This window comes from Petaurus breviceps, unplaced genomic scaffold, assembly GCF_028583685.1.
Source record: "Petaurus breviceps papuanus isolate PSGF00001 unplaced genomic scaffold, PetGlider_PUasm1.0 90847, whole genome shotgun sequence".
Taxonomy (NCBI): Eukaryota; Metazoa; Chordata; class Mammalia; order Diprotodontia; family Petauridae; genus Petaurus; species Petaurus breviceps.
In genome coordinates, this window is record NW_027187360.1 from 11574376 (window position 1) to 11593455 (window position 19080).

At 38.5% G+C, this 19080-nt stretch overlaps 1 protein-coding gene across 1 annotated transcript in view; it reads left to right on the forward strand.

Moving 5' to 3' along the window:
- Positions 1 to 19080, forward strand: part of RTF2 (replication termination factor 2) — a 70390-nt gene that overhangs the window by 50375 nt on the left and 935 nt on the right. The window contains exons 6-8 of the mRNA XM_069072457.1: positions 7821 to 7934; positions 18273 to 18324; positions 18420 to 18515. Coding sequence (XP_068928558.1) covers positions 7821 to 7934; positions 18273 to 18324; positions 18420 to 18515 — 262 coding nt within the window. The remainder of the gene's footprint in view (positions 1 to 7820; positions 7935 to 18272; positions 18325 to 18419; positions 18516 to 19080) is intronic.

Sequence of the window (19080 nt, forward strand, 5' to 3'; positions counted from 1 at the left end):
GACATTTTTATATCTTTTCTAGAATTACTGAACTCCAATAAAGTCCAGTGTTTTAAAGTCCTAAGTTTAAGCCTCTGAGGTGGGATACTAATTTCATCCAACAAAAGCCAAGAAACAAAAGGTCCTGTTGTGAATAGAAAAGATTAGCTTTTAGCAAATTCAGAAGTTCAGTGCCATGTAGCATCTCTGTTGACCCTGCTATACTTTGTAGTGGGCTGTACTGTGGATAATTTTGAGGAAAGCAGTTTGGTTACTGAAAGCATTAGCTGGTGCCTTTGGACCTGCCTACTTCCTTTTCTGAGCTGCTACTTCCAACTTCTCATAGATTATAAGTTTGTTGTCAAGGATTCATTCATGCCTTCAACAAATACTCAGCTAGTAAATATGCCTAGAGCTGAACACTGTGTGTGAGTTATTAGCTAAGTTAGAAAGCTTAGGTAAGGCAAGCGTCTTGCCTTCATGGAGTTTATATCTAGTGAGACGCAAACACAGTCAGTATAAAGCAAAGCATTACATGGTCAAGAGATATTGGGTAATATGCTTAGAAGCTAGCTGTCCCTAAACTAGCTTGGGTATCTTATCATCTCTTACCAGCTTCCTTCGCTTGTTCATTTGACTCCTTCTGTATTTACTTTATATTTTTTGTATGTGTGTTATAGCCTCCTCAGTAGAATGTAAGCTTCTTGAGGCTAGAGTCTGTTTTGGTTTGGAATTGTAGCCTCAAGTCTAGTATATAGTACCTCGTACATCAGAGACTTCAACTTTGGAAGAGATCTTAAACTTTGTCAGTCTGGTGAAACTTATAGACCTCTTCTTAGAATAATATATCTAATGCGCAAAATAAAATACATAGGATTACAAAGGAAACCAGTTGTATTGAAATAGTTTTCAAAATATTTAAAACGGGTGGCTAGGTGGCACAGTGAGTAAAGCACTGGCCTTGGAATCAGGAGGATCCGAGTTCAGTTCTGGCCTCAGACACTTAACACCCACACACACACACACAAAAAAAAACTAGCCGTGTAACCTTGGGCAAGTTACTTAACCCCAGTTGCCCTCCAAAAGGCAAAAAAAAGAAAATTTTTAAAACAAAGTTCACAGATTCCAGGTTAAGAACTCCTTCCTTAGATCACAAACTGGCAGAGAAGGACCTTAAAATAGTGGTGTCGGGGCAGCCAGGTAGCACAGTGAGTAAGAGCACTGGCCCCAGTGTCAGGATGACATGGGATCGAATCTGGGCTCAGATACTTAGGCACCCACCCAGAAACACCTGGCTGTGTAACCTTAAGCAACTTACTTAACCCCAATTGCTTAAAAAAAAAAAATAGTGGTGTCAAATTCAAATAGAAAAGAGAGCCAACAATCTAAACCCCCTGCAGGCCCCATATTGACTTAGTTTTAAAATGTAATCTGTTGGGACTGCTAGGTAGCGCAGTGAATAGAGCCCTGGCCCTGGAGTCAGGAGGACCTGAGTTCAGATTCTATCTCAGACACTTAACACGTACTAACCGTGTGACCTTGAGCAAGTCACTTAACCCCAATTGCCCTGCCTTCCCCCTTCAAAAAAAATTTAAAATAAAAATAAAATGTAATCTGTTTAATTGCATTTTTATTTATTTTTTTAAATATTTCCCAATTATATTCTAATCTGGTTTAGGCTGCCAGGCAGCGGGTTGGATGCCTCTGCTTTAGAGCAGAAACAGTGAGCATTTAAGTATTTGTTAATTAAAGTGATAGATTTTGACTTGGAAAATAATGTTGAAGGTAGAAACTTATTATAAAAGGATAAGTTTGAGAAACCTGGAGATGTTTTGTTTAGAAAGACAGTTAGCTGGTATAATTGACCTCTAGACTTGGGGTCAGGAAAAAACCTTGTGCAAGTCACTTAAACGCTGTATTCAGTTTCTTCATCTGTAAAATGGAGATGATAATAGCCAGTATTGTTCTATGGCAAAAGTAAGATAATATATGATATGAAGCACTTTCCAAGCCCTAAAGTGCTATATAAATGTTAGCTACTGTCAGTACTAATTAAAGAAGAGGGAGGGAGGGACTTCACAGAGGGAAGAACATGATAGATGTCCTCAAGAATTTGAAGGTCCACATTGTGGAAGAAATGTTTGGTTTGTTTGAGTCCCTTTTCTGTAGTGCATCATGTTATAAATAGTAAATGCTTAATAAATGTTGCTTGATGACAAAAAATAATTCACATTTTTTTATAACACCTTAAGGTTTACCAAGCACTTTATTTACAGTAACCCTATTATTATTCTTACTTGTAAAATGAGAAAACTAAGACTATATTACAAAGAGAGTTCTATTTGGAAGTGAAAGTGGTGTAAAAAAGAAAGTATCTTTAAAACATTTTTTAAAAAACTGAAGCTCACTGTATTGGATTGCATGCCTGCCATAGGCAGGAAAGGGAGAGGAGCAGGTCGGGGAGAAAATTTGGAACTCAGAAGCTTGTGGAACTGAATGTTGTAAACTAAAAGTAAATAAATAAAATGTTTAAGAAAAAGAAAAAACCTTGGAACCCAGAGACATTAAATGACTTCCCTGTGATCACACTCGTAATAAGTGTGGAGTCTCATTCAAACCTAAATCTCATGGTCCACAACCAGTACTCTTTGTGCTGATTTACATTATACTTCCTGAATGACTAAATGACCTTTTAACAAAGAAAATAAGCAACAGTTGCATATCTGTCCTCATTCCCTAAATATTCCTATAAGAGCTACATCCTGAACTCTGAACAATAGCTTAAGCATCAGTCTGATTTTTTTTTGTTGTTAAACACAAGCTCTGTCCCTCATTGCTTGGGTAGGAAATAAGCCAGTATCCTGGTTCCTCCCAGTATCAGTATGATGACATACTAAACAGACACTCATGCTGCTTCCTGTTAACTTCCCTGAGTTTCCTTGAGTATTTTAGGAATCTTTGATTTCTGATTTCATCAGGGTTAACACTTCCTCTGTCATAGTTCACAACCCCTTTATCATTTAGTGGGTGGTCTTCTGACTTACCATGGCTATTGAATTTAGTACCCTGGGGCCTTTTAGGTGAAGAGCCCCTCTACTCTTAAGCTATTAAATGTTGGAAAGAACCTGCAAGAGCATGTACCTTCAAGAACCCACACTCACCTGCTTTGAACAGCAAGGTTTTAGCTAAACTTGAAAAATTATGCAAAAATATAAGCATTTTTTTGAAATGCATGACTTCTCTTTATTGAAAAAAATAAAGGACCTGTAAGATTTAAAAGATAAAGAGCCATTTTGTCTGTGCTACTTCTTTTTAATTGGTGTATCATGTACTCCAGCCATTAGATAGTAATGAAATAATGACTTAAGATAAAACGATGTCACTTGAACTTAATTTCTTTCCATCTTTAGTTAGGATTTTTTTTATTAATTTAAAAATATTGCTTAAATTTTCACATGCCTTTATTTCCTGCTCTCCCTCCCATCTCCCCATTAAGGAAGAAAAGCAGTTAGATAAGAGTGCCTGAATTTTGTAATGGAAAGGGGGAATGTTGCCAGCTTTGCTCTCTAGCTTAGTTTCCATTACAGGAAAAGTAAATTTTGATTATGGTAAATGATAGTTCAGATATTATGAAACATTCTTTGAATTTCTTGAGAAGATGCCATACTAGATATAGCAACTGGATCTAGCACCCAAAATTGTTATTGGGGGAAGGTAAAAGTCAACTTTTATTTTTTACCTGATTCTGTTAATAATAAATGTGCTCAGGGCAGCTAGGTGGCACAGTGAATAGAGCACCGGCCCTGGAGTCAGGAGGACTTGAGTTCAAATCCAGCCTCAGACACTTAACACAAAATTAGCCATGTGACCTTGGGCAAGTCAACCCCAATCGCCCTTCCCCCAAAAAATAATAAATGGGCTCATTTGACTTTACTAATAATTGTGAACTGCCATAGGACTAAGATGTAGGAAAGCTACAAAGATAAGACCTTGTTTTACATTGAGGGCATTAGCACATTCCAAATTCTTTCATTCTTAGACTGTACTTTACTGTTATTCAGGATCAAGACCATGACCCTCCATTTTTGCATCTGAAAGAAGTAGGCGGTATGTTGTCATGTTCTCCATTATTGCCCCAAAGGTTTATGCTTGGTAGCCTGTCATGACTCACAAATGATTCTTAGTTTCTGTTCCAAAGGCAGAATTCAGCAGGGCCTAAAGAAGCAGAGACTGGATGAAAGTAGAACTAGGTCACCAAGGATACTCCAGAAGGATGTCTGATCATTGATTTAAAGTTGGAAGAGACCTAATAAGGCATCTAGTCCAACCCCCTCTTTGCAGATGAGGTAAATGAGTTTAATGTGTCCATGGTCACACAGACAATAAGTGGCAGGTGAACTGTAGCAGGTGCACTGTAGAATGTGTGAATTTCAACCAATACATAGATACTAAGTCATTTTTCCATGGCCTCTGATGTAATCAGGAACAGATTCTGAACTGAATAAGCCCACGGTCCTAAACTGTTCTCTCCCCTTGTTTTAATAGTTATTTCTTAAACTCTTCAGATGAACGTAGGCGTTTTGTCTTTTGTAAAACAACTTATCTCTTTATTTGCAGCTCTCAATAGTAAGAGTGCAGAACTTCATCCATCCTGTAAACATGGTGCTTACAGATTACAGTCGCTGCACTATATTTCCTTTCACTAGAATGAACTCTTTCTACGTGCAGAACTCTGTGGCCACCTGTGCAACAGTCATAGTTAGAAATTCAAGGCTGTCAGCCATCTACCAATTTTAGAATTTCTTGAAATTCTTCTTGAAGACATGGAAGCAAAGGCAGGTAACAGCATAAATGCAAAAGCAAAGCATGGTACTCTAGGAATAGTGTTAGAAGTGGTATAGTTCAGAACTGAGACCAGCATGGTAAACAGATAACAGGTTTTTATTTGAAACCTAGATGAGAAAAAGAATAGAATCAAAGAAGACCATTGTTGTGGGTGGGTGATAATGGGTGACAGAAAATGCAGCTTCTTGCTTATTTTGTTTCATTTTTTTCTTGGAGGACAATGGATGAGGAAAAAACAGACAGAAATGACTAATATAGAGCTGAAATCCAAGATCAGTAGATAGAGACAGGAGCTGCCCTTGACAAATTCCAGCCACTTGGCCAAAATAAATTACATCTCAGGGTACATGGGTAGATGTGATTGTTGAAGTGCTCTGAATATTTGAAAAATCACAAAGAATGAGAAAGGCACTTCAAGATTGGAGAAGGCAAACTCTGTCCTGATTTTCTAATAAGGAAATAGAGTGAAGTTTTCAGACCACATAGATCACTAAGTTTGACTTAACATTCCTGGTAAAATTATAGAACATCTTAAGGGGAAGGTTAGTAAAAAAGAAGCATTGGTTACATAGAGCTGTCATGGCTTCATCAAGACTTTGTCACGCCAGACTAACTTTATTTCCTTTTTTAAATGGAGTTACTAAATTGACAGATTAGGGGGATTCTGAATGTTTTTTATTAGATTTTTAAAAGGCATCTGATAAAGTCCTTCCTGCTCCTCAGGTGATCTAAAAGCAAAGTGTAATTTCAGAACTGCTTAAATGGCTGAACCCAAAGAGTTGTTTACTGGGTCATTATCAGCTTGAAGGGTTTCATAGAGTAACTCAGGGATCTTATGTTGCTTCTGTTCTTTTGAACATTTTTAGCAGTGACTTAAATAAAGACATGATGTCACACTTTGACATGCTGTCAGATTTGTAGATGACACAAAAATGCCCTTTGTGACCAAACTCCTTAAAAAGATCATCTACAATGTTTCTACTTTCTCTCCCTTCACTCTTGTAACTCTTTATAATCTGGCTCCCTACTTCATAATTGCACTGAAACCACTCTGTCTAAAGTTGCTAGTGATCTCTTAGTTGCCAAATCTAATGACCTTTTCTCAATCCTCATTCTCCTCAACCTCTCTGCAGCCTTTGACACTTTGACCCTGACCATTATCTTTCTTCCTTGATAATCTCCTTTCTCTAGGTTTTTGGAACACCAATTAGGGAGTGGAAGGTTGGAATTACCCTCATTTTTGAAATAAAGGAAGAGGTAGATTCTGCAAGTTATTGGCTAATGAGGTTGATTTTCATTCCTGAAAAATTGGGTGGGTTTGTGACAATTTAGGAAAAGTAGTGATAGCTTCATCAAGATCAGGTAACCATAGGGACACTACCTGTAATACCTACCTCAGAGGACCTGAGGCAACAATGAGGTGTTGTATGTAAAACCTTTCACAAACTTGAGAGCACTTTATAAATGCCATTTATTATTTTATTGGTCAGTCAGGGGAATGCTGTATATATGTCAGATATCTAGATTTTAGCAAAATATTTGATAGTGTATCTCATCCTGCCCTTTGTGATAACAGGGGTTCACTGCAATCTCACCAGTTCTTTCTGGATGCTGTTCATTTGGGATCAGTGGCTGGAAAACCTACAGGGCCTCCCTTCTTATCTCCTTATCTTGGGCCTGACCTCCATGTTAGGCCTTGTCATTCTGTCCTTTTGGTTGTACAGCCCTATAGATGGGCAGCTCTGCCTTCCTTGACAGTAGTGATCCTCCCCCTCTGTCTTCTCTCCGGTATAGCTTTTAAAAAATCCTGTTTGTTTTCCTTGCCAGCCTAGCTTGCTCTGAGCTTTCTCATTCTTGATGCTATTTTGACTTGGCAGGTAGGTGACTCAGAGATAGAATGTGAAGTGCATGTGAAAGAGCTAAGTTTGAAATCAGCCTCAAACTCATGAAAACGGTGTGACCCTGTGTAAATCATTTAAACCTCTTTTAGCCTCAATTTGCTCATCTATAAAATGGAGATAATAATACCTATTTTAGAGGGTTTTTTTTAAAGCTTAAATGAATTTATATATAAAAAGCACTTTAGAAACCTTAAAGAGATAAATTATGTTTCTATTATTATTATTCATTACTTTTCCTCACTTCCATATTTTACACGTCTTTTAAAATCTTAAGTTGTTGGTGAGTTTCTTTTATATCCATATCAATAACTTTAGTTACTTTCAAAATATTCTTCTTCATTGGAATTAATTCTTATTGTGTCTTCACAGTTTTTTTCTAGAGAGTTACCCATTCTTCCTGGGTTTACTTTCCTTGCAGAATTTTGGTCTATGTGATCCTTCCTATTGTTTCTTGTGTACATATTAGGGATAGTTAGCACAGTGGATAGAGCACCTGGCCTGATGTCAGGAAGACCTGAGTTCAAATCCCATCTCAGATACTTACTGGCTGAGCAAGTCAGTTAGCCTCTGTTTGCTTCAGTTTCCTCATTTTCAAAATGTGGATAATAACATTACCTAATTCCCAGCGCTGTGAGGATCAAAAGAGATAATAATTACAAAGCATTTAGCACAGTACCTGGCACAGTAAGTGCTCTATAAATGTTATTGTTGTTATTGTTACATATTATGTCTGCATGATGATGTAAAGATGAATAACTCTTGACTTGTGTGATTGAGCAAAACTCTAGTCATTTTCTACCCTGCCAGTGACTATCTAAATTGTGTACCCTTTGCTCACTTTTGCACATGTAAATGCTAAATAAATGCTTGTATTTGCTGAATGAGTAAGGAAACATTAACTCTGGGTTCTGGAGTGATATATAAGAGAAGAATTTAAGAAAAGGAGAAGAAAACTTAGAAATTAAGCAAAAGATGTTTCATAAAAGTGGTGCTAAGTGTCAGGAAGCACAATATGAAAACGGGACTGTGAGAATCTCTGGTGTAAGTGTCAGCTCTGGTATGGTGACTTCTCTTTTCTTTTTCCCTTTACTCCAGTGTGGTGTCCCTTTTCAGGAAGACGATATCATTGTCCTTAATGGCAATAAAGAGGATGTCGAGGTGTTAAAGAAGAGAATGGAAGACAGACGACTCAAAATGAAACTGGAAAAGGTGATGTACTTTGCTTCTCTCTCCAGCATATGTGCCAATGTGTTTATCTTTAATGGTTTTAGATGTCTTTTTGGCAAGATTAGTATTCAACTGAACAATCATGAATGTATTTTTAATGAGGATAAATACAATTTACATTATTCCTCAGCTTCTTAATAGCTGTTAAGAGAATGTTGGTCAAAGTCTTAATACGTTCCACTGTAATCTAGGATAATTATAGAGCACTGGCCAGTTATCCAGTTCAAGGTTTAGAGGTACTTACTGACTTATTCTTCATCAGTTTCACTTCACTTTCAGCTATATAGCCAGTATGACATAGTAGATTGAGTACCAGGCTTGCTTTCAGGAAGATCTGGGTTTAAGTCCAGCCTTTCTTGCTAGCCTTGTGACTCTGAATAAATCATTTAACCTTTGCATGCCATAAAAAACTTCCTTGAGAGTTTCTCTATCTGTTGAATCTGAAATGGTTGCAATCTGCATTTGGCGGGATAATTTCCAACCCTGGAATCCTCAGATACTTTGATAGTAGGAGAAGTGCAAAGAACCAAGCAGCCTTCCCACCAGCAGGGATTATAGGTGTGGACCTCTATCCCATACAAAACAAATGTGATTTTTTTTTAAACAAGACATTAATAAAAATAAGAATTTTTAAAGACAGAAATTGCAATGTGACCTTTTTTTTAAGGCAGAAAAGTAGATAAAATGCATTTTGGAATATTTTCCAAAAAAATAGTTTTTTAGAAATTCGTTTATCTCAAGGGGAGTCACGCAGAATGACACATATCATAGAATGTTTCAGTTAAAAGGAACTTCAGAAGACATATACTTCAACCTCCATGACATTTGCTGGCTCAGCACTCACTCGAGAAATGCCACTGGAGTCTTTCTTTTGTACGTGACTTCCTGAGATTTCCAGATAGCCAGAACTTTATTGTACTTCTGCAGTATTTCACATCTTTAAAAAAATAGTGTTACTATTAAATGTGATATTCAAAGTAATTTGTGTAGATTTTTTTGTGTAGATGATTATTCTGTTATTACATTGTCATCAAATCTTGGAGTACAAATTTAAAAATTAAGAGTGTAGTGGATAAAATATTGGACTTGGAATCAGGAATACCTGGTTTTGAATCTCACCTTGGACACTTAATAAATTTTTACCCTTGAACAGGACAGCTAGGTGGTGCAGTAGAGTGCCAGACTGAGTCAGGAAGATTTGTCTTCCTGATAGCTGTGAGACCCTGGGCAAGTCATTTAACACTTTTTGCCTCAGTTTCCTCATCTGTAAAATGAGCTGGAGAAGGAAATGGCAACCATTCCAGTGTCTTTGCCAAGAAAACTCCAGATGGGGTTGAACAAACCCCTGAATAGGACATTTATTTCTCAACTGTAAAATGAAGGAGTTGAACTAGATGTCTAGTAAGGTTCCCTTCCAGTTCTGAATACAGTTGATTCTTGTCCTTTGAGGTAGTTAAATTCTTTTTTTTTTTTAATCTTCATTTTATGTCATAACTGACTTCTTTGTAACGGAACATTTTTTTTTTTGGAGGAGCAGTTGGGGTTCAGTGACTTGCCCAAGGTCACACGGCTAGTTTTTGTGTTAAATGTCTGAGGCCAGATTTGAACTCAGGTCCTCCTGACTCCAGGGCCTGTGCTTTATTCACTGTACCACCTAGCTGCCCCAGTAGTTAAATCTTTAAAGTCGCTGTGAACCCTGAATTAGTGAATACTGAACCATTGCTCCTAGGGGAATGCTGGGGTAGGTTCCTGAGAGCCTTTGGTCTAATATTTACTTTAGTACTTTACAGAGCAGCCTTACATATCGATGAGCAAATTTCTTCCTTACTCTGGATGTACCATATTATTGATTCATTAACATTGAACCTATGGCCAACAGAACTATAATCATGCCTGATCTTTATCTAAAACACATATTTTCTCTGTAAGGCACATCGCAGCTTTCTTGAGCTTAGAAACACTAGGCAGCACTTAGGCTTAGGGACCATTTTAAATAATAAAATCATGAACAAAAAGCATAAAATATGAAAAACATGACACTAAATAGAACATGAAAAGGACACTTGTGTACAGTATGAGAGCTAAAAGAAGGCAGTATTGCTTTGTTTGACCTCCCTTCAGGCAGATGATTCAGATTTTTCACTGTTCTATGCATGTCTCCAAATATCATAAAAGCATTATGGGCATTGAATTTGGGGATACATAACAAATTTCAGTGAATAGACAAATTTGCAAATCTGGTATCCAGAGATAATAAGGATTGACTATATATGATTTAACTAAATTCCACATCATTTCCCTGAACCTTGACTATGCTATAGCAAATGGTCAACAAGAGAGACGGTTTGAATTCGTAAAGTCAGGAGTCTGGTCAGGAAGATCTGGTTTGAATCCAGACACTTACTGACAATGTGACCCTGGTCAAGTTTCTTCATCTGTGAGATGAGGATAATAGAAACACCCATGCATGCTGTAGGGTTGTTATAAGCCTCAAGTGACTTTATGTATGTAAAGCTCTTTGTGAACTATTACTATTCTATATCATTATACCCTTGCTAGTTAATGGCGCATCCATTTAACCCAACCTTTTTTGTATCAGATTAAAGTGTTAGCTATATTATATAATAAAATTTGGGGAGTCTTTGGATAGGAACGGTCAAGTTTACACCATAGTGGAATACAACAAGACTCCAGAATGATCAGAAGTCATTAGATAAAAGAAAAGTAAGGCAGACTTGAAGAGCAAAGACATAAATAATTCAATTCAGAAATGTTTAAAAAGTGCCTGCTACATTCAAACACTGCACTGGGATGTCTGGGAAAAAGGTGGTGCGGACTGCCAGCTCAACATGAGTCATCACTGCCATGTGGTAACCAAAAACCATTAAGAAACCTAGCATGTGGGAAGTAGGTGAGATTGCTCAGTGCTTTGCCTCCCTCGATCATATCTAGAATATCTTGTTTGATTCTGGACTCCACATTTTAGGAGGACATCGATTAGCTATAGAAAACACAAAGGCGGGCAGGCAGATGGTGAAAGGCTTTGGATGCAAGTCACAGGGGGATTAGTCAGAGGAACTAAAGATGCTTAGCCTGGAGAAGGCTCCTCGTGCACGTGGCTGCTGCCTTCAGTTGTTCACAGGGCCCTCACATAGAAGCATTAGACTTCCATTAGGCCCAAAAGGGTAGAAGCCAGAACAATGGAGAGACATTCCCGAGTGGCAGACTTCCTAATATAATGATTAGAGTTGTCCAAAAGTAGAATGAGCTGCCTCAGGAGGTGGGGTTCATAGTACTCACCCACCTATACCACACTGGAGAGTTTTAAGCAGAAGATAGATGACCAGTGTGTTGAGTATGTTATCATGGAAGGAGTCATTTGGGGGCATGGACCGATTACTTTCTGAGGTCTCTTCCAGCTTTGAAATTCTGTAATTCTTTGACTTAGACCTGGGGATACCAAGACAATGCAATCCCTGCCTTCCAGAAGCTTACCTTCTTCTGGATTGGGGCACAAACCATGTGCATAAGTAGATAAATACAAGGTATGTACAAAGTAAAATACTGACTTCAGGAGGAAGAGTGTGTGCTATAAATGAGAGGATCAGAAAAGACCTCATTTTGGGAGGTTGCATCTGAGCTGTGCTTTATCGGAAGCTGGGGTTCTCCAGGGTGGAGGTGAGGTACAAGTAAAATTAATGACATGAGGGAGGGAGCTGTGTAGAGACCCAGAGACAGGAATGGAGTGTTGTGTAGGAAGGTCAGTTAGCAGGGCAGTTTGACTGTAACAGAATACAGAGAAGGAAAGCATATTAAATAGGTAGGACTGAAAAGCCAGGTGGGGGCCAGATCATAGAGGGCCAGGCTGAGGATTTGGTGTTTTATCCCATGGGCAATAGAGAGTAGGGAGCCATGAGAAACTGGTGGAAAGACAGTGAATGGTGGAGTAGCATGAGCAAACCTCTGCTTTAGGAATATCTATTTGGCAGCTGTTTGAAAGAGGGATTCAAGAGAGAATGGATGAGAAACAGGAAGACTAGTTAGGAGACGTATTCAAACAGTACAGGTGAGAGTTAAGGAGAAACCAGAACTGTAGGTATAAAACTCTGAGAGTAGAGAGAAAGGGACACGTGCAAGAGATGTGAAAACAGAAATGTTGGCAGTATGCCAGGCCTGGCATCCCAAAGACCAGAATTCAGATCTGGCCTCTGACACTTACTAGCTGTGTGTCGTTGGGCAAGCCCCTTGACCTCTGTTTGTCTCACTTTCCTCATCTGTAAAATAGAGTAACAACACCTACCTTCAAGGGTGGTTTTGAGGTTCAAATGAGATAATATGTGTAAAGTATTTAGCACATTGCCTGGCACACACATGGTAGGTATCATGTGAATGGTAGCTATTGAGATGATGATGATGATGATGATGATGATGATGATGATGATGATGATGATAGTGCTGGTGATGGTGGTGGTGGTGGTGGTGGTGGTGGTGGTGATGGTTTTGACAGAAACTGTATGTCTTGGTGACTAATTAGATATAGAAATTGAGAATAGTTGGGGGGAAGAGTCAAGAATGAATCCAAAGTTGAGAACCTAAGTAGATAGAAAAATAATGGTTTCCTCAACAGAAAGGGGAAAATTGGGAGAAAAAATTGGTTGATGGAGAAATGAATTCTGTTTTTGTTGAGTCTGAGATGCCTCCAAGTCATGCAGGTGGAGATATTCAGTAGGCAGTAACATGGGACTTCAGTTCAGGGGAGATGTTAAGCCTGGATATATAGATTTGGGAGTTGATAAGGTAGAGGTGATCATTGAACTCATAGAAGCTGATGAGATCATTTTCTTTGTATTTAAACCTAGAAGGAATTTTAGAAATTGCCAAATCAGTTCAATTCAGCCTACATTTATTAAGTGCCTGTTTTTCCGGTTCTCTGCCAGGTGCTTGAAATACAAATAAAAATTCAACAGCATGTACCCTCAAAGAACTTATCTTTCTATTAGGAGAGATTATATGTGAAGGAAGAGTAGAAGGCCCAAAATAGAGAACCTTGTGGGACACATTTAACCCACCCACATGACAGATCTCCTAGGGTATTCCTTGACTCTAGTTTACACGCATGATTTGCTAAAGCTGTGTTATGTAAAGCAGTTCTACAGATGTGTTCCAGGATGGCTTAGGCAGGCAGCCCCATGACCCACTTGATGGTCTGTAAAATCAAAACTATTTTCTTAATACTAAGATATTTTCATTTTTAATGTGGTTTAAATATTGATAGGTATAACCAAGGGGAGGATTCCTCAATAATTTTTTAAGTATAAAGGAGTCCTGAGATCAGAGAGTTTAAGGAACTGCTGGTATAGAGAGCACGACCAATATCAGTGGCCTAAAGCATGGCCTTAGATCAGTTAGGTCTAAATGTCCTTACATTCGTTTTCTTTCCTTAACTGGTACTTTATTGCTGTATAAGCCATGCAGTGAAAATCTCATAAATGTTATTACAAAATAGTAAACAATTTATCAGAAAGGTTATATCTGAGCATGAATGGTGGAAATTTTTTTTTTTTAAGCAATTGGGGTTAAGTAACTTGCTCAAGGTTACACAGCCAGTTATTTCTGGGTGTGGTGCTGAGTGTCTGAGCCCGGGATTCGATCTCCAGGTCGTCCCAACACTGGAACCGGTGCTCTTACTCGCTGAGCCACCTGGCCTCCCCAATGGTGGAAATTTTGAAGAAACTTTTAGCTTTTAAAAATCAGCACTTTGTTTTAGCCATGTTTCTTTTTACTAAGAAATCACTTTAGCAAAGTGTTTAAAGATTATTATTTTAAAGAAAACCACCAGAGAATGATAGTGTTGCTAAAAGTTCCTCAAAAGCCAATGAAAATGTTAATTTGGCTGAACTTTTTTTCCCCTTCCTTAGTCTTCTTTGTTAGTAGGACTTGCTCTCCAGGAACAAAGGGAGGATCTGTTGGGAAAAGTAGGTAAGAGCAAAAGACAAAAAGAAAAATATTTTTAAATCCAGTGAAAATAATGTACAGTCCTATTACCAGATCAGAGATTCCTTATAATATTACCTTATGATGTTAGTTGTTGCCATGTTTAGAAAGTGATTTCCACTTGAAGTGAATATTTTATTGCTCATGATTATAATCAGATATCTTTAAAGTTTGTGAACTTTTCAAAACTAAACTGACTAATTTTTTGAAAAAATGAGTGTCTCTCCACCACCTCAATTAGGATCATAAATCACAGATTCAGAGTTGGAATGGCCATCTAGTATCAATCTCATTGATTTTACACTAGCCCCTGAGAGGTGTTTAGTGATCTGTGTCACTCAGGTACCAGATAGCACAGGGGCTGGCTTTCAAACTCAGCTCTTCCTCTGAGGCTCCTTCCAACTTGTAATGTAATGCCAAGGAAAGGCAACTTCCCAAGGTTCAAAATACCAGCATAGGTGCTCTCCATTTTATTCAGTGACAAACCCAGAACAGAGAAGATCAAAACATGACATCATTCAAAATACAGCATTTAACTAAGTGTGATTGAATAATCTCCAAGTACTACCCCACCCCAGGACCTTCCATTCATTCAATCAATTACAAAGTTCCTGTTCTAAATTCTACTCCACCCCTAGGCTGTACCTTTATTTAGTCCAACACAAAGTCCCTCTTCTCAAATGGAGATTAGTTTCCAAACATAAGTAAAGTACATTCATTTGCTCAACCATAGAACACAAAAAGGTCAAAAGTTCCCCACCCTTGGATCACAATTGAATCTACCCCAGAGTTACATCAAGTTTAAGCACAGCACTTAATACTCAAATGGAGGTCTTTTCTTCATCTTGACAGGAGGCAAGTTCTCAGCAATCTTAGTTCCTGGGGAGACAAGGCTTAGCAAGGCCACAAGATACATTGCCAGTCCCTTCATTAATTCATCCTCTGTCTGTAGGACAGTCCTAGAACCCCTGAAAACATTAGCAAAACCCTCTCCCAGGATTTCTGTAAACATACAACAAGAAAATCCTTCTTCAGGGCTTCTGAACCAACAGAAAGATTCCCAGACCCCTGCAACAACAGCACTGTCCTTCACTAGTGGACAGTATTCACTCTGTCTGCAGGACAGTCTCCAGACCCCTGCAACAACAGCACTGTCCTTCACCAGTGGACAGTATTCACTCTCTGTCTGCAGGAGAGTCTCAGGAGCTCTTAGCCAACAGCCAGGTTCCAGGACTTCTTCAACAGGACTGTCTTTCACCAGTGGACAAATCTGGCAAAACAACATCAAAACAGACAGACAAAGTACCAGCAAAACAGCCATGTCTCCTCAGTCCTTGGTAGCTCAGGGGCTAGGTCTCAAAAGTCCAGGGCGATTCAAAGTGGCCCCCAGCAATTCTCTCAGTCTCTCTCTGCCTCCACGAGGTGCTGCTTCCAAAAAAGTTCTTCTGCCTCTCTCTTGTGTCTCTCCAAATCAACGTACCAGCTCCTCCCAGTTCAGGACTTTCTTTTCACATCAACAAGTCCATCCCACAGGTGGGATTAACAAGCTCTGGGTTTTAACACAATCAGTTTGAAAACCAAGCCAATACAGGGGAATCTTTAAATGCCATTACTATCACACAACTCCAGCTCCATGAACCTAGGAACCTCTTCCTTAAATCCAGGACTTTTCCCACCATACTATATGCTTCCTTTATGAGAAATGGGCAGAGGTAATTAAAAAAACAACAAACTTTGAATTTTCAGTGCAGTGTGCTTTGTATAAACAGACCTCAGGATCTTTAATATATATATGTATATGTATGTATGTATATGAAGTGAAGAAAAAGAGCATTTGCTTGCTCTGACGCTAATCTCCATAGAAGCTCCATTTCTAGATTCTCCTCTTCCCTCCACAGTGGCCCAAAAAGTCACCCCCACTGAAACAGAGAGATGCATTGAGTCCATGATAGCTGTTTTCCAGAAGTATGCTGGCCTGGAGATAACGAACTCCCCAAATACCCTCTCCAAGACTGAATTCTTTACCTTCATGAATACAGAGCTGGCTTCCTTCACACAGAACCAGAAGGATAGAGGTGTTCTGGATCAAATAATGAAGAAACTGGATATCAACTGTGATGGGCAGTTAGACTTTCAAGAATTCTTTAATCTAATTAGAGGCTTGGCACAGGCTTGCCATGCCTCCTTCACAGAATCTGGCCAGCCCATCAAGAAAATGTGAATGGACCTCCCAGCCAATTTTCCAAATACATCCATCCTCCAAACCAGCAAATATGCACCCATTCCTCAGTCACACACTGAACCCTAAGAAACCAAGGCTACAATACAGAGCTATTTCTTTGTAGCAATAAAACGTGATTTAAAAAAAAAAATAAACTCACAGTTGAGGGGGAAAAAACACAGTGAACTCTCATTTAACAAAGGTTCTCCTTTTTGTATGGTGTTATTTTATTTTTTAAATTTCTGCTGGTGATGCATCTGGTTGATTGATACCTCCTGAAATATCTCTTTAGCACCATCTGCTGGGTGCCAGTGAAGTAGTACTTAATTTCTTTTAAAGAGAAAATTCTATTTGTACTGTAACATTCCAATGATTCCTGTTTTAGAATGGTAGTACTAGAAGGAATATTCAAGATATTCTGATACAGCTCCTTTAATTTTACAGAGAAGGAAACTAAAACCCAGAGAGATCATATGGGTCTGTCCAAGAGTCTACAGCCAGCTAGTCAAAAAAACGGGATTAGAATGCAGGGGTCCTTACTCATAGTCTAGTGTTCATTCCAGTATTTAAACATTTACAAGTTTTACTTTGCTACATTTATTTTTGTTTTGAGGGGGAAAGTGCCCTAGAGAATTACTCTTTTGGAATTTGATGACAAAATTAACTGAGTTCATTGATTAAAGTGGTTCTTTAGCTTGGAGGCCTCTATGTTTATTCTAAATGTCAATGAAGATAACTTAATTGTAAAAGTATCCTGAATACTCTGCTAGCTTTCTGTCAGACTATCTAGAGATTTTACTGCCAATAGGGATGTCATGTTGGGAATAATCATTGCTTGCCTATCTTGTCCTGTCATTTCTCTTTTGGATGCCTTTGCATGTTGTGTCTCCCATAAGTCTGGAATTGTCTTCTCTTTCCCCCTTTGAAACCTTTAAGTTAAATGCCCAAGCCAGAGCCCACTTCCTCCTTGAAGCCTTCCCTGATGATTTAGAGGGCAGCAGGGTACAGTGGTGGAAAGTACTGAATTTGGAGTCAGAGGACAAGGGCTCAACTTTCTGTTTTGTCATTTTGTATTTTTTATGGCGTTGGACGAGTCATTTAATCTCTCCAGACCTAAATTCCCATGTCTGTAAAATGAGGGAGCTGGCCTAGATGACTCTAGGTTTCTTTTCATGAGAAATATGATTCTGGGATCTCCCGTTTTCCCCAGTCCTTTAAGTGCTTCCTACATACAAGGCAAAGATTTTTTTAAAAGACAATTTTTGCCAGTGGTCTCTAAGGTTCCTTCCAGCTCTCATTCTGTGGTCCTATGATCCCTCAAAGATCTTACTTTTTGCTGGGGGAGGCTGTTTTGAAACAGCTGTACTCACAGATAAGCACACTACAAGCTAGAGTACAGAAGAGGTATAGCCTTGATCCAGACCAAGTGTTAGAGGAAAATTTTAACTGGAAAGATACTTCTCAGAAAGTGCAACCCGGGCTTTGATGCACTTAACTCTGTTATAATTTTGATTGTAGTTATTTGGGTTTTTTGTCTTCACTCTACTCCCTAGTTAATTCTGTGCTCCTGAGAGCAGGGATTATGGCATCATCTCATCTTTGTATTCCTAATTCCTTACACAGTGCGGTGAACATAATCAGACAATTAATAAACATTGGATTGAAATTCCATAGATGTTTGGTAGGTGCATACTGGATTGTGAAATAAACGCTACATTATTAGAATTTTGGTGTTTAGTGGAAAAAGCCCTAGATCAGAGGTCAGAGCCCCACTGGCATTCTGGCACTTACTCTGCTGCTAAACTAACTTATAATCTGGGGAAATCACAACCACAGTCTTTGAATCTCTGTTCGCCTCTAAAATGAGAGATGAAAAGATCCCTGTGATGATACCTTCCAACTCTGGGATCCCTGTGAACTAATTGAGTCCCAGAGGCAAACTCCAGAGAGAGCAAATCCACTGGATAAAGCACATTCACATGACTGATAGATGTAAATCTGTTTCCAAGTTAAAATCTGTAAATCACATTTGGCAGTATGCCTCTCCCCAGCTGCTTAAGCATAATCTCACATTTCACTCTCTTCTCCCTTTTTTTTTTTGCCAGAAATCCAAAAAACCCAAGGCAGAAGCAGCTTCTAAGCCAGATGTCACTGAAGGTAAATTTTTAATATAGCTTCATTATACTGAAAAGCTACTTTCTCTGCCCTCCTCTCCCTCCCTTCCTAATTTCATGTCTCTAATTCTTTTACAGAATCTCCAGGGCCCTCAAAAGTTAAGGGTTTAAAACATGAAGAAACAAACTTTAATTCTAGAGAGAAGAAGCTCAACTGTACTCAGAAAAGTGCAGGTTTGTTTGTCTAGAGAAAATAATTTCTGGTTTAGGGTAAGGGTTTGATTAAATTATACACACACATACACACTCTCACTTTCTCTCATAACCATTTCGATATAATTGGTTCCTTTTGTAATGCTATGTATTTTATTTTATACATCTAAAAACATTCTAAGAAGGGTTCCAAAGGCTTCACCGGACTGCCAAAGGGGTAGAAGCTCTACCTTGGTTTCGGGAAAACTAGAAACACTCATTTTCCACTGTCTACTGCTTAATGGAGTAGTCAAATAAGAAAACCTAAAATTGAAATTAGTATTGATTTAAGTTACTACTTCATTTAGTATAAAAGGTTAATTGGACAAAATTGTGATTTGGCAACTGACTTACTGACTTGAACAAATCTCTTCGATATCCATTTTATCATTATTATTTATTTTACAGATGAGGCAACTCAGGTTAAGTTATTTACTTACCCAGAACCACACAGTAAAAGGCAATCAGGAATTGAACCCAGGTCCTTTGTTCTGACTGCAAATACTTTTACAATCCGTCCTTTATTTTAAGGGGGCTGGGGGATGGG